Raw genomic sequence first — 16,592 nt, forward strand, 5'->3', positions numbered from 1 at the left:
TTTTCTCTCCCGGTGTGCTCCGTAGATCCAGTGTTAGTGGAACAGACCTGCAAGGAACCACGTTTCAGTAGACAAGAGTGAACAAGACACAAGTGTCGGCTTTATTAGAGGTGGAGGATGAGGAGGAAATAAAAACTTGGACATATGGTGCAACATAACCTCGGCCGAGGGCGGTGTGCCCGCCCGTCCGCGGAACACGCGCAATTAATAAACGAACGCTTCTCTCTCGCGCTATCCTAGCAAGTTTGTTGACAGCATCGGGGAGGAAAGATGGCGGCGCCCACAGCAGCAGCAGAGCAAACGATGAACAAACTCACAGATTCTATTTCAAAGACGGTTACCACAGGCAGCCAAGATGGCGAATCTTTCCCAGCAGATTCTCTAACAGTGCAGGACTATGTAGTGGATTTCCTGGACAAGGAGGTCGGCAGCGACCTGAAATCCTTGAAGAATGTTGGAGACCTGCTGGAAAAACTGACAGAGGAAAACAGTGTGCTTGAGGAACAGGTGAATTACCGGCCTTTACGTGTTTCTGTTTGTAGCAAAAAACTTTTAAACGCATATAGAATCTGACAGGTATCATTTTTTTATGTGTATGCGTATTATATGCGTCGCCATAGGTTATTAATGACGGAGAAATGTGCGATTAAATATTCCCAGTTTACAGCTAATTCACGAAAGAGTGCACAGCCACTGTTGGCTTCATTAAAGTCATCAACACTGTCTAATAGTCTGTACGAGGCTGTCACTTCAGAACAAGCACTTATAAACAGTAATCGATTGAGAATGTGCAGCCATGTCATGCGCATTGCATTATGGGATAGGATACGCCTCTTTGTTTACATCATACTGTATAGAAAGAGGACGACATGACAGCTACTCGAAATTGGGACTTCTATAATTTGAGGTAGTTCTCATTGTTCAGATCACATCATGATAATGATGTCAATAATTTACCTCTGTGTAATAATTTGTAATAATAATGTTTGATACATAATTTTTAATACATACTTTTTATATATTTATATTTTTTACTTTTGTGTTTGAAGTGTATTCTTATTCTTTTGGATCTGTGTGTAACGAAAAGCAATTTCCCCCTGGGGATTATTAAAGGGATTCTGATTCTGATTCTGATTCTGATGATTGACAGTCAGCTCTAAGCAGAGATTGAGTTGGGCGGGTGTGTGGGCGGGACCTCTTTACCACAGCTCCAGCTCATACTGCATGAAATCTTATATACAGTCTGTGCTCCATCCCCCGATCACTACTGTACTAGAGGGTTTTTTTCCTCCAAAGATGGCAAAGGCAAGTCCTGCCTCTAGCTTCTCTTGCCCCTAGTTTGCCTCTGCTTGGCCTGACCTGGATATTCTTCCCCTTACATGTGACTCCTTATACCTAAACCTAACTAATCATAGTTTGATGATTAGTCAAACTAACCAATCAGTGGTTTGATGGGCAGGGCCTTCCTTCATCTTCCTATGAAAAATAATTTTGCCTTCTACGCATACTCTGTCACCAGTGCAAGATGGCAGCACCCACAGTCGAGATATTTTGGTTTCATTTTTGCACAGTGGAGACTAATTACTCAGATGGTGCACTGGGCCTTGAAGCAAATTTGATAGCAGGCAAACTGAAATTACAACAATTGTGTGATACCATCGGGCCCAAACAGACTTTTCCCCATTCAGTAAAAGGGTGAATACACTTTTTTTTGGGTGTCACTAACCCTGCGAAATGTCATTCTAGGTAGCAGAGGGCTAAACCAGAAGTTAGCTGGCTCGGCTAACTCTACGGGGTCGTAGAGCATGCAAAAGTTGTACAGTTTAATTTGATATGTGATCATAATAACACCGGGGGGCATATTTGTCAAGGCACAACAGACAATGCCTCGCCTTCGCACTCCATTAGTGATCACTTTCCCACGCCGGCCTAATAAACAGTTGATGATACAGCAAGCGTTCACCATTCCACTGTGTTTTAAGTTGGATAGCCCACTAACATCAACAATATCAATTATAATGCTGACCCTCAACTATACCCATGATTGCTACATTAATATATAGACAAATAATTAGATTTTTAGCACTTTAATTGTTTAGTTTTTTTGCAGCTGACCACAACGTCTGGCTTCTGTGTCAATAAACTGTGTCAAACGTGAATAGTGACTCTATAACATGTGTCATTTAGGTTCTGACTGTATCCAGTTCGGTGCCTCCTAAAGTGTCTGCCGCTCTGTCTGCTGCTGAGGAGGCCACATGTTCCCTGGAGGACCTGCTGCAGAGGGAGCGATGCATCTCCAACATGCTGCACCAGGTAGTGACTGCACAGAGGAAGCAGGGGATAAAATGCTAAATAGTGATTTGAAATAAACAAACAAGGAAGCGGTGTGTGGTAGAGATGCACTGATTTACTTTACTCAGTTGGAGTGGATACTGATACCAGAGCCTTTTTCTCTTGAATATTATTATTATAATTACTACTAGTGCTGTTGTTGTCGGTGTTAGTATTCTCTTTAAGGTTACACAAGCCTGTAGTAAACCACACATTACTACTTATTAAAAGAGCCAAAAAATCTAGCTTAATGTAGCGTGAATGACCCTGTTTGATTAATAACTGATTCATTAGTTTGATTAATTTATAAAAACATCAGACTGTGGAATCTGGATCAGTACATGTGCGTCTACAATCAATGAATGAATGGTGCACCCGATCCTTACGCTGGATTGAATACGTCCCAAATCAAGTGTGTGATTACTTGCTGATGTAATGTCTATTACAAATCATGTCACCTTGTTCTGGGTATCAGGCATACAGCATGTGAGTAAGGCTGGATATTATTTAGTCTAAATAAGTGGGGTTTTTTTTCATCTAACGTTAGTAATAGTTACATGTAAGTAGTAATAGCAGTGTGAGGTCAGTGTTTCATATTGTCATAGCTGGTTGAGCTTGAAAGTTCACTATTGACATGGAAATAGTTAGAAATAGTACAATATGACTTCCATTATAAGCTCTGTACCAGAGTTTTTCACATTACAGTATAGAATTAACAAAATGTCTGTTTAAATCAGAAAGTATGTGATCAAAGCAAGAATCTAAATGTGTTGACTAAATCTACTGAGTGATTCAACAACATGCAGAGCTGAGTTACAAGCATGCCTGCAAGTACAAGGCTGCTGTTCATTAGATACATTCCATGGGATGACATCAAGTTAGCTTCTTCCATCAGAGTGGTGCACTCAGGCAGGACTATTGACATTTTATGTAACACTTCTTCCTCCCCTCCTGTCAAACTACCAAATGCTTCTGTAGCGTTATTACAACAGAGAGGTGCAATCAGTACACAAAGCCATACTCCAGATTCCACGTCTGACTGAGATTATAAAGTCCTTTTTCCTGTTCCATTCTGTCAGGAAATTATTTCTATAAGACAAGAACTGTATTTTCGCTGTTAGTTCGTACCACAAAATTTCCCAACACACAAGATAAACTCTCAGAGACAGAGATCTCAGTTCAGAGTTTTACTGGCGACAAGCAAGGAGTACAGGCAAGGATTTACATCTGCACTGAGCAGTCTCAGTGTCTTTCAAGCATATATGTGACATGTATAAGCAAAGTTCCTCCTCTCAGCAGTCCTCCGCCGCACCCTGCTCCCTCTCCTCCTTGCAGGGGAGGTTGGTGAGAAACTCAGGTGCGCTGACTTCTCACTGTTCAAGGCCTTCTCCAACTCTTCTTTATCTCAAGAATGCAAGCACAGTCTGATACATCCTACACCAACACACATCTCTTTGGTCTGTGTAAAGGTCACAGCAACTATCACACAGTCCTGCATCAGGCTAAAACTTCATGATAATAAAGCATAAATGTATTAACATAAAAATGTATTAACATAAGCGTGCCTGCACATTTTCTATTTCCTAACAGTAAACAATTGTTTTTCTTGGTTATTTCTTCCCTACTCTAGCACCTACAGGGGGCCCAGCCTTGGATGGACAACCTTGGCCAGACGCTTAACCAAGTCGACACTATAGAGAGACACATGAAATACCTCCAGTGCCTTCAGCATATAGAGGAACTCAGGTGATGTAACTAAGGGGTGAAGACTAATGGAGTGACATGTGACATGATAGACAAATGAGAGATAGTGGGGAGCTTAATGGAGAAAATAAAGAACTATACTATACTGTACTGCAAAGCACAGACTGTATTATTGTAGATCAGTGGTCAAAGAATTGATGACGGCCACTGAACGAAGTGGCAAGAAGTGTTGACTTCCTAAAGTTGGTCTGACATGTTGCTTGATTAAAGCTGGGTGAAATGAAGGGTGGGCAATACACGTAAAAATGAATTCCCTTACATCTGACTGATCCAATCACAAGCAGACAGCTCTAAGTACGCTAGTTTATATCTGGCATTAGAATGTGTCACCATGCGCATCTCCGGTGACCAGGGGACGTGTGATTGGTTCTCTGTATGCAAATCAGCACAAGTTGTACAAACATTTCTAAAATAAGTGAAGAGTTTAACTTAAAATGTTTGAACATTCCCATATTATGCTCATTTTGGAGTTCATACTGGTATTGTGAGGTCCTATTTGAGCAGGTTTATGTGGTTTAATGTTCAAAAAACACATTATTGTTCTCTGTATCTCTATGTTTTATACTAGACATGCCTGCTGCAGCTGCTTTCAGCCTCTTTCTGTACGCTCAGTTTTAGAGGAACAGAACAATTTGTGCTTTGCTCACACCTTCAATATCTTCATGTTACTGGGAGCTGGTGTTGGTGAGGAAAAAACAGTGGCTCTCTTTCAAAAGTCTGATGGTCTGTGCTCGCTGTGACAATATCACAGCGTCATGTTCCAACATTATTATCTGATCTTTCATATTCCAAATCATATCCATAATGTTAACTGCTCTCGGGGAGCTTAGAGCTCAAAGTCTCAACGAGCAGGCATTTGGAGAATGGAGCTGCGGACTATCAGTTTTGATGGAAAAGAGGCATCAAGGATTTAAAGTTCCCTCGTCGCTCATGCTGACTAAAAGGGCTCAGCGGGAGGACATGCCGCTTCACCAGAAGCATCTGATGATGCACAGCGGGGGGCAGATTCTTCACATTACTTGTGTACCTTCCACTTCGGCAGAGAGGATGTCAGATGCGTAGCCGGTCTTTCATGTGTCCCGGGATACATTTGTTTGCACTCTGCTAAAAGAATGCGGCCCACACCACCTCCGAATGTGGTCTGAGGGATCGCCTCTCAAAAGCGTCCTCTGTCCGTCTGTATTCATTCACACTTAGAGCTGCTCACTTGTGATCGGACCACAAAGGACACATGTTAACGCCACGTCTGAATCGTTGCTCCTGTTTTCCTGAGAGCGTTCTTCCCACGCAGGCAAATGATTTTGTCACCATGCGTCAGCGCCATCTGCACTTTAATAAAGCGAAGTGTTGTGTTCCTACAGTGCTGCAGTCCAGCAGTGCCTGATGACCAGCAGCGTCTGGGAGGCCATAAGGGCAGTAGACAGCATGGCTGCTCTGGACGCTGGACTGAACCAGTCCGGGTGTTCTCACCTCCAGAACTTCCTCCGAGAAACACTTCACTTCTGGCACAAGATCATCATGGACCGACTAGCCACGTACACACACACACACACACACACACACAGCATCTCTTTATGTCTCTTTGTGTGTTCATGTGACGTGGTTCAGACATACAGATACACACTGTATCATTATAATCACTATAACAACTAAAACCTCCCCTTTAATGCTTTCACAGTGATTTTGAGAAAGTGCTGACGCAACTTCACTGGCCGATCATCTCCCCTCCGACTCAGTCGCTGACACCCACTGCCAACTGTCAGGAGATCAGCAGCCAGCTGGAGCTGCTTGTGACACAGCTGCTTGCCCTGCAGACCTCGTATCCTTCAGTGTCGGTACACTTCTGTTCTCCACACATAGTATTGTGCAAAATCTCACCTCCTACAAATGATGTGCTTTGGAGGAAACGTAATGCTATTTGGATACAGGTCATAAGCCACGCTAATGGCACGGCCCGAGGGATAGCAGTGTCTCTTGTTTGGTCCAGAAGGAAACAATCCTTACAATGAATGCACGGAGTTCCATGATAATGTTACACAGATATTCATGGTCTTTAAAAGAGGTGACTTTTCACCTGGCACCTAATGTCTCTCCATCCACCGGATGAGTTGGTGCTAAACTTGGTACAGTCATATATTTCAGACAGTATATCCCAGTGACTTTTCATTGAATACTCCAGCATCATGGATTGCTCTGAAATTTCCATGTGCATTGATGACACTAGATGGAAAGTATAAAACAGGTTTTATGTTCAGCAGGATTCGAACTAAGGCCCGATGTGAGCCCGTAACGCCACAGGTGCTCCAGTGTTTGGTCTCTTTAACCTCCCCTGGCAGCGATGACCTAATATCCCAGAGGGCTTTGTCCCAGTGTGTATCCTCCACCCAGCCCGTTTCTTCAGCCACGCCTCAGTCCCAGTCTCCTCCCCTCTGTCTTCCCGTCCGGATCATGCTGCTGCCGCTCAGTAGGAGGTTCAGATACCACTTCTATGGGAACCGGCAGACCAACTCCCTCAGCAAGGTCTCACGCAAGAACATGCATCACACACACACACACACATTAAAAAACATCTTTGTCAAAGTTCTAGAAGCTCAAACTACTCTATGTTTGCACTCTTCAGCCAGAGTGGTACCTCACACAGGTTCTGATGTGGATGAGTCACAGCTCGACCTTCATGGAGGAAAAGATCCAACCTATCCTGGACCGCGCCGGGGCCACCATTAGTGCCAGGGTACGCTGTTCCCTCATACTGCTTTGATCCCCTTTGGTTGAATAATGTCCAAACAGCTCTTTTTTGATGAGATCAGATTTGATCCACAACAGAATACTAATTTCCTGTTTGTTGTATCAAAACTGACATAGAGTTATTAATTAATTCATCTTTGAAGTGGACTCTATCCACATGCTGATGGTTTGCATGCTACATAAACTACAATAAAGATACAAGTTTAAAATCTTTATTTATTTATTAAACTACATTTATTACAACACGTTTGGGGACATAATATCTTCTGAAAACTGAGTGTTATAGAAGAATCAACAAATACACCCAGTACATGCCTGTAGTTGTCTGGCCACAGCAGTTGTTGTATGCCTGTGTGCCGGTAGGTGGAGCTCTGTCGAGGCCTGTTGTCTCTAGTCCAGGAGAAGGTGGCCAGCGATGTCTCCAGGCTCCTCTATGATGATATGCTCTTCTGTCACCTGGTGGAGGAGGTGCTGCAGTTCGAGAAGGAGCTGCGAAGCAACCAGTCATACCCGGCGGTGCTGCCCGGTCTGCTTCACCTCCTGCTCGAGGACACAATCCTTCAGAAGTGGCTCACTGTGGAAAAGAAGAGTAAGTGGTCAAGTATGAGGGCTCTTAGCTGTGCGAGTTCTTGTGATGTAATAGTCAAAGGCATGTTTTTTTTATTATTTTATTATTACTTTTAGGGCATGCAAGGCTAGTTTCATCACCTAGTAGCTGGAACGCAGTGATGTGGCAAACCTCTTGTACTGATAACAATGCAGTTATGACATTCTGTTGTTTTTTTCCTGTTACATTTGCGTCTGGGTTCAGTGGGAAACAAAATTTGTGCGTATTGCTGTGGTATTCATACTCCACCCACACAGGGTCTAGCCAGCCATCTACTGTAACAATTCATTACAGACATACTACAAGTCATATATTTAGATATGCAGTCGGCATGGTCACGATTCATTCGCTGTAGAACGGTGACGGAGCATCGTTGCCTGTATCCTCTCTCCCTATACGCAGTGGCGGTGGAGAAGATGGACGCCATGCTGTCGGCCGAGGGAGCCTGGAGCTCTCAGTACAAAGACATCAGCGACATGGACGAACTGAAGGCTCCAGACTGTGCTGAGACTTTCATGACTCTGCTGCAGGTCATCACCGGTAAGACTCCTCGTTTCGGCAGTTCTGGTCTTGGTGTACTAAAGCATTAACATAACATACATGCATGTTAATAATACAGCAGGCTCCTGCTTTTCTATCATCTTCCTTTCCTTTTTTTTTAATTAGAATAAGGTAAAATTGCAACATTTTTAAAAATAGTTTGCATTGCCTCATATGTCTTGTCTCTAATATTATGTATTATCACAATACATAATATTAGGTCATTATACATCCATGGTGCAACAAGGCACTTTGATACAGACTTACCAGCCACAAGCCTGCATCATTGCTGCTAATGTTAAGATGACTAATGCGGGCTATTTAACCTGGTACCGGTGGAATACGGTGGGTATTCAGGAAATGCAGAAGCACAATCTGAAGTTCGAACAGCCCTAGAGCCAGCAGAATGAAATATTTGCACACTTTTTATATCCACACTTTATAGTAATGCTATTGGAGCGTATAAAACATTGTTAATGAAAGTGTTTCCTGCTGTTCTCAGAGCGGTACCGGGCCTTACCCTGTCCTTCTGCACAGCTGAAGTTCCTGGGGCTCCAGAGAGAACTGGTGGACGACTTCCGCATACGACTCACTCAGGTGACACTGACAAAGACACTCTAATAAAGACTTACGCTCACGTAATGTAGGGAAGACGGTGAGCTGCTCTGGAACACGGAGAGGCACTCAGCTAATGATTATAAGGGAAACCAAAGGACGGTGAGAGAGACGTTGGGACTGGGCGTCTCATTAATGCTTTTTACTGAAAAATCATTTATTGTCAGCTGTCACAATGTATGTTTTGTCCAGTGTCAATAGCTTTCTATCGTTGTGTCTGATTATTTAAGAGCTAAAATCAATTAGAATGTTCACAGAGAGAAAGAGTGACAGATGAATTGATTGTAAAGCACTATGAGACACTCTGTTGTGATACTGGGCTATACAAATAAAATTGAATTGAATTGAATTGAATTGAATGAATGAATGAGGCACAGGTGGCTGATGTTATTTCTTGTCTTTCCAGGTGATGAAGGAGGAGTCTCGCTGCCCACTGGGTGCCCGTTACTGTGCCATCCTTAATGCCGTCAACTACATTTGCACCATCCTGGGAGACTGGGGAGACAATGTGGTGCGTGGAGTTTGTTAAATGTATTTATTTTGTCCATGCATTCTGTGCCACAGCCCCAGCGTGCTGCTGCCATGGCTGGGCTCTTTTTGTTATCAACTTAACTTGTCAACTTAACTTCACTGGGAAAACGGCTCTAGGGCTTAATGTATAACCAAATATTTACCTCAATGATCCTGTTTAGGCTCCACAAATAAGTGGGGAATTTTGTAACAATTTTATGTTTCCAGTCACACCACTTTCTTAAGCTTGGAAGTGTGGATGGATTTTAGAGAACTGATAGTGTCTGATAAATGCCAACTGTGCCACCTCCACTTGTTTGGAGTCTAGGTTCTGCAGGAATATGTGCGTTCAGTACGTTGACCAAAATATAGCCTGTAGCTGAACTTCCAGAAGAGGGCAACCTCTTTGGTTTTACCTCATCACTGATATTTTGTGCGCTCCTTTTATCCTTTCTGCAGTTCTTCCTCCAGCTGCAGCAGGCGGCAGTTTCACTTGGTGAGGAAGTGGTGCTGGGGGGCCTGGGGGTGACAGAGGTGGGCCGCCTGGCTTCGCTGGAGGGCTCTTTATTTGAAGTTCTGTTGGCGCTGCTGGATCGACTTAAAGGAGACATGATGGGAAGGCTGTTGGAATGGACCATGAGAGAAATCACAGAAAAAGCCAAACCATACTGCCAAGACAGGTGAGACATCAGCCTGCTGAGGAGCATCATATTAGTTGGTGCTCCATGTGAATTGAGTTTATCAAACCCCCACTAGGAAGAGAATAGGTTGTGGTTTATGACACAGAAGGATCTCTTTTAGTTTTTGTTCCACTGATTTCACTTTACAGGGTGGACAAAGAAACAACGTTGACACTGACACTTTCCTGGCTTTGGCCCGTCTTTACTTGTCTTCTCTTTAGATGGCTGTCCCTACCATCTCAGCATGACCAGTCCACCATGTCCCTGTCCAGCTCGGCTTGTCCCATGATGCTATGTGTGAGGGACCGGTTGTTGAACCTTCATCAGGTCCTGAGTCTGTCTCTGTTCCAGCTGGCCTGGCAGGGCCTGGCAGAGAGACTTGACAACTTCCTCTACCAGGAGGTAAGAGATTCGTCTGCGCTAAAAACCCACCATGCTGTCGGTGTCTCATGACCATTTGGGGATGGTTTAGATCACCAACATTCTACACTGGCACATACGTATAAATCAGCGTCCACGATTGGATTCGACATTCGATGCTGAGGTCACTGTTCGACTTGACTTTAGATTTAAGCATTTTCTTTTCAGCTCTTTCATTGTTAGACTATTCACTCTTGATTAATAAAGAGCAACAGATCATCATTTCTATTCTGTGACAGCTGCAGAGTTACAGCCCAGTTCCTGCCAGCACATATTCTGTATATTTAATAAAGTTAATAAAATAAAATGCCATTAAGAATCTCTCAGCAGCCTAATTTAAATCAAGATGGAATGTATAGTACAATCAGCATATTCATTCTTTCACATCGGCTGTCATTTGTAACATTCCCCTTTAATCAGCTTCTTAAAGTACAGCAGCGAATCACATCTGACTTTTCTGGCCACAAACAATTAAAAGTGTCACTTTGCATCTTCCTGTGTCCTGGATGTGAGCTCAGAGGAATCTAACTGTTTGATGTTAGGAATTTATCGCATGCCATCAGTCTGTCTAATTAACTTTGGCAAAGTTTCGGCACAAAGGGTGAAACAAATGCCAAAAAAAAACAAACACATTTTAACTGCATCAGTCACTTCAAACTAAAAGCCTCAAAAATTTTCAGTGTAAAAAATCATAGAAGGTGTTTCTGAAATAAGCGCTGTTGCTCTACTACTACTAGTAGTAGTTCTTACAATGTAAACTGTGTGCAGGAAATGGCAGAACATAATGCTCATACTGTGTCAGATCTGCAAAAACTATGGCAGCGTTCACAGTTGGACTAAAAGGCTCAACTGGTACAACTTGTTTCATTATTAATGCACTGCTCTGAATTTCTAGCAAGTCCATTTGTATTTACACTTCAGTAAGATGCAGACACATGATGATGAGGGAAGGCAAAATTAGACATTTGGGATATTTCCAGGGATCTGAAGTGGCGAAGAGGGGAGTATTCCAAAATGAGTCTCCCCCACAGGGTGCCCAGGCTCGGCCTTAGAGATAGAGTGAGGAGCTGGGACATCCGGAGGGAGCTCAGAGTAGAGCTGCTGTTGGCATCTTGTGAGGATGCCTCCTGGGTGCGCCCCCCCTGGAGGTCTTCTGTGCACTTCAGACTGGGAGGAGAGCCCGGGGCGGACTCAGAATTTGCTTGGAGGGATTACATATCTCACCCGGCCTGGGAATGCCTCAGGATCCCCCAGGATGGAGGATGGAGTTCCTGGCATCTTTTGTCTCTTTGTCCAGGCCACTTCTGATGGTTTACTGTATGGTGAAAAAGCCCCACCCAAAAATATTATATTTACATGTGTTGACATGTGCTCCACCCGACCTGCAGAGGCCTCACGGATGCCACCATGTGGTCGTTGATGCAAATAACAGTTAAATCTCGTGGGAATTGAAATGCGATTGATGAGCCTTCCCTGTGTCACATTCTGCTTTGTATCATGGCATTAACAAGACAGCTCCTCAAAATGATCTGCAATGATCATAGATAGTTGTTTTTTTTTCTGAAATACTTTATAATGAATACACTTGATGCCTGCCCACCACTTAACTCCATAAATGAGTCACTAAAATGCATAAAACAGTGGCAGATGAGGAAAGAACCCTGCTGCGTCCACTTGTTGTGTTATTGTGTTCACTGCTAATCAGCTGATCCACGTGTCTCTCCGTCAGGTGATCCTGTCTAACCATTTCAGTGACGGTGGGCCGGCTCAGCTTCAGTTCGACATGACCAGAAATCTCTTTCCTCTGTTTGGTCACTACTGCAAGAGACCCGAGAACTTCTTTAAGCAGTAAGTGTGTGTGTGTGTGTGTGTGTGTGTGTGTGTGTGTGTGTGTGTGCGCTCATGCATTTATGTGTGAAAGCGTTTGACAAAAGTCTGGTTTAAAGACCCCCTGCACTCAAAAAGGTGTTTTCTTATGTTCCTTCTGTGGGATGTTTGAGACTTGGAGTGATGAATGATGCACAGGCACAGTTACTAGAAAGCTGTTTTCACACTTATCTCACCAGGGAGACTCTTTCACTGAGTTGAAAATGTGGCCGTACCAACATGATTTTGTGACATCACAAGTGGTTTGGCCGGTCATTTTGTCCAGTAGTGTTTCCCATGTGTGTTACATCACTTGTCTGACACGAAGGCCTCGGCGTCATGTCCCCGACAAAGGACGACACTACACGACCAGGTCTTAGAACAAATAACCGAACAAAGCAGTGGCAGCGTTGGTTCTATCAGCATAGTGATCGGTTGTGTCTCCGTCTGCTGTTTCCACAGCGTTAAGGAGGCGTGCATCATCTTGACCCTCAATGTGGGCTCTGCCATTCTGCTGAGGAATCTCCTTAAAGAGTCCGAGGATGAGACGAAAGACTGGGCAGCTGCCGGGGACCCTCCGCCAGAGTCTGCTCTCAATGAGCTGGGGATTTATTGCTTGGCACCGTGTGACGTGGTGATTCTCCTCAACCTGAGAGCCTCCTGGCCCGGACACTGACGTCCCCCCCCCCCCCTGCTAACATTTGTTCCTGTGGAGCGTGCATCAGACCGACTGCTTGGCAAATCTTTCGTATGACACTTTTGAAGCTTTAGTCTGCTTTTTAAACCAGGTAACGTTTGTCAAGTTAGGACTGTTTCACGTAGTGTTTAGTACGTTGATAGTATTGTATGAAATCTTGTCATTACAGCACTACTTTTTGGGGACCTCCTTTACCCGTTGCCTCGGTTGACTGAGGTATACCGCACCAAAGTATGAATAACAGCTGTCCTGTCCCAGTGGATTATGCAATAAACGCTGCTGACCTGTAATGCTTCGTGTTTCGTGCGTACTCGCATATATTTTCTTAAATAACACTAAGCTACAACCTGAAAATGAGTTAAGATAGAACGTAAAGGGGACGTATAATGTCTTTTCAAAATACAAATATGTGAGAAAAGACCATCCTCCACAGGATGAGTTTAAAGGGTTTTTGTCAAATACCGATAAAAGCAAATTAAAAAGTCAAATGATAAATAGATTTTTACTATTAACAATTTATTTTAAGTGCTTTAAAAACAAGAAATCTTAAAAATCTGCATTTGAATAGATAATATTTTGCCAGACAGTTCTAAAGAGGATATTCACCCACTGAGCCTTTCTTTAGAATCCACTGGTTGTTCTAAATGCTTCTTAACAAGGATCGTGTTGCTGCGATCCGGTTTGTCCATGAATAAATATGAGTTAATTAATCACAGCTGCAGGGAGAGCGTGCAGCCATGTTTAGGTCTTCCGGAAACACTCTTAACACCGTAAACACTTCCTGCTCGTTTGCAGAATGTTTTGTTCGTGCGTCCTCTTGTATTTCAAAGAATGCCGCCACGGATAATGCACTCTATTTATTAAAAAATCTTTTTTGTGATCCACTCATTCTGACGGTACTTTTTAAATTCCATCTGTATGATTTTGTCATTTTACTCTGGTGTGATTGTTTTAGAGAAGCGAAAGGGATGAAGGAATGAGTGAAGTGTGGTACGTAGAGGACGTGTATGACTGCGGCATGCAGCTCAGTCTCACTCACGCATGGCAGGATGAACATTATGAGTGTGTGATGAGGTGATTAATATGCAGTTACTGCTCAGTATGTACTAATCCACTGCTTTATATTCAAGGCGATTAATCCTTGTAATCTACTGTAGAGGTACAGTGAGGGGGGAAGAGTCTTCTGCGCTTCACTGTCCTCAGTGAAAAATCACTTCACCCTTTCAATTCATCATTCTTGAAGGGAGAGAGGAGGAGGGAGAGAGGGGGGGGGGGGGAGTCTCCCAGTGTAACTCCATCTGGATAAGCTATGTCTGTTTTGAAAGTTTCAGAGCAAACTGATTCAAGTAACTCTTCACTTTTGTGAGGTGCTTTGACAACTCAAGAAGTTCTTCAACGTCCTTTCATGGGCATTAAAGTTACAGGGCTTGATTATTCCTCCACTGAACCAGGCAGCAGCAGCAGCACGTACTCAAACAGTCTGCATCAAGCAAAGAATGTCATTAATTCATCCAGGGATTAGTCACCTCCACCTCTATGACACTGGGAAGTAACTACAGCAATCGCAATGGGAACATGAGGTCTGTGCTCGTAATAATATTCAGGGTGGGGGGGTAATCTGGGGGCTGGTCGCTAATAAAGGCTGGAATCACCCGCACTAATACGGCTCACATGAAATATCCTCCACTATAAGACCGCCCTGCTGCTCTCACAAACAATACCACTTTTATGAACTAATTATTTCTGTTTGTATATTATATTATATTAGATGTTAGGGTTGAATTGATTTATCCAACCAATAACAAAATGCCGGGTGGTTTTATATAATATATAATATGATATAATATAATAGGCATAAAAATCTACATTTTTGATGTAGTAATGTAATGTAATGTAATAATTTACACTTTAAGTTGCCTGTTCAGAGATTAGAGCCTGCATGTTCCAATGGAAGTTGTGTTCACAGTTAATGGCCTATTAACCTTATTAACTGTAACTGTGGAGCTGATTAGATCCGCCCCTAGTGACTGAATTTAAGTCCAGCAAATAACTAGCATCATGCTCAATTTCCCACATTTATAATCAAAGTTGATAAAAATTAGTTGAGGATTAAACGAGTTGCCTTGTCTGCGTCTCTCAGAACACATACTAGTAAATCTTGACCTCCCCAATATGGCGCATACACACACACACACACACACACACACAAAGCACCCAATCAGGAGTCCACGTTTCTACATGTATGGAGAAGAACAGTAGGCCGAATCAGTGTGAGGAGAAAAAAAGTGAACATATTGTAGTAGGACCCTCAAATCCATGTCTCCTTTAAAGACTTCCTGATTTTATGACTCTGGAGTGAGGTTACCATAGAAATGGCGTCGCTGCTTCTTTGCCTTTGGGTCTTTTGTCAGGCTTGTGTCACCATTATGGGCGCTAACTATAAAAGTGTATTCCATTTACACAGGGGCCTTTTTGTAGCAGTGATGGAGAGCGGCAGTAAATGTCAGCAGAGAGGCTGCCGGCTGCAGCTTCCGCACGCTCGCTGTGCTGATTTATCCGCACCGTTTGCTCTGAAGATTATCACAAGGCACTCAGTCAAATCAAAATCATGTTATGCTGTGCCTTCCATTGTGCTGTACGATGAGATGTTCACGTTCTGTGAAATGTACTGTAAATCCAGGGAAAAGCGACGTCTTTGCACTGTGTGCAGGCTCCGATATCTGCCACAGGATGTCACAATTCACAAATACTTGAAGTTTAACAAGGTAGTTATAGAATAATCCTATTAATTCTATTATATATTATTGTATTCTATTAATTCCTATTATGTAGAGGACTTTTCTCTGTGCCGTTAATTACTACAGTCATTTTTCTTTGCATGATGGTTGGTTAGTGATCACTTTTTGAGTCCACTAATTCTCTATAATTGGACAGAACTACAAAATGACAAAGTCAGTACTGAGTGGAGTATGAGTGATTGTGGACACGGCCTCATAAAGCCACTATACAGTACCTGCCCGGCACTAAAGAGCAGTAAAACAAAGGTTAGACTAGAGATAAAGTGGGATCCTCCACTAAACCCACTCTCGGCTACAAACCTCCTTCTTCTTCTTCTTAATTGGTTTTAAAACGACTGCATCTCTCTCTCTTCTTCTTTCGGTCATGTGGCAGTGATTGTGGCTGACGCTGCTGTTTCTCAGACAGACAGAAAATAAATGATGACTCTCAGTGCTCATCTCCTGCCCTCCACATCTCCTTCTCCTTCTCCTCCCTTCACCCCCTCTCTGCTTCAGTACCAGCAGTTTGCTGGCGAGGCTCTGTCGGCTGCTTTATAGAGTCTGCTGCTGATTAACAGGTCAAGAACTTGTGTGTGTGTGTGTGTGTGTGTTGATGATGATTTCAGGTGATGGTGGTCTGAGATGGTTAATGCAGTGTTGTCAGATCTACCACTCAAAGAACATGTTACTCAGTAGGAGCTGTGAGTTTTCAATAAAACATGTGCATCTGATTTATTCTTTTAGTTATCAGAAGGAGTGGGGGGGGGGGGGGGGGGGGGGGGGGGGGGGGGGGGGGGGACCTCAGATGCTTTAATCAGCAGCCCAAATTCTGCTGCCTGAGAGAATAAGAAATAAAAGTCTAACTTCAAACTGTTGTGCAGATTCCACACTTCTTCTTCGCTTTCCTGTTAGACCAAGATAATGAAGATGGTTATAGTCAGTGGAAAAGTTTCCTGTTGTTAGAAAATAGCTGCTTACCTCAACAATGGACTGTACAGGATATAAAGATGTATGACGCAGCTCCACCTCCTCCTATAAAT

At 43.3% G+C, this 16,592-nt stretch overlaps 1 protein-coding gene across 1 annotated transcript; it reads left to right on the forward strand.

The window, feature by feature from the left end:
* The first annotated feature begins 249 nt into the window (after positions 1 to 249).
* On the forward strand, positions 250 to 13,065 carry rint1 (RAD50 interactor 1). Its single transcript, XM_070854132.1, has 15 exons — positions 250 to 507; positions 2,188 to 2,313; positions 3,962 to 4,077; positions 5,457 to 5,630; positions 5,774 to 5,914; positions 6,432 to 6,615; positions 6,716 to 6,826; positions 7,204 to 7,429; positions 7,850 to 7,987; positions 8,490 to 8,584; positions 9,009 to 9,113; positions 9,572 to 9,792; positions 10,014 to 10,194; positions 11,942 to 12,060; positions 12,541 to 13,065. The coding sequence occupies exons 1-15, from the start codon at positions 271 to 273 to the stop codon at positions 12,752 to 12,754; spliced, it is 2,388 nt and encodes a 795-aa protein (XP_070710233.1). The 5' UTR covers positions 250 to 270; the 3' UTR covers positions 12,755 to 13,065.
* Positions 13,066 to 16,592: the final 3,527 nt, after the last annotated feature.

This window comes from Pempheris klunzingeri, chromosome 22 (genome assembly GCF_042242105.1).
Source record: "Pempheris klunzingeri isolate RE-2024b chromosome 22, fPemKlu1.hap1, whole genome shotgun sequence".
Lineage (NCBI taxonomy): Eukaryota > Metazoa > Chordata > Actinopteri > Acropomatiformes > Pempheridae > Pempheris > Pempheris klunzingeri.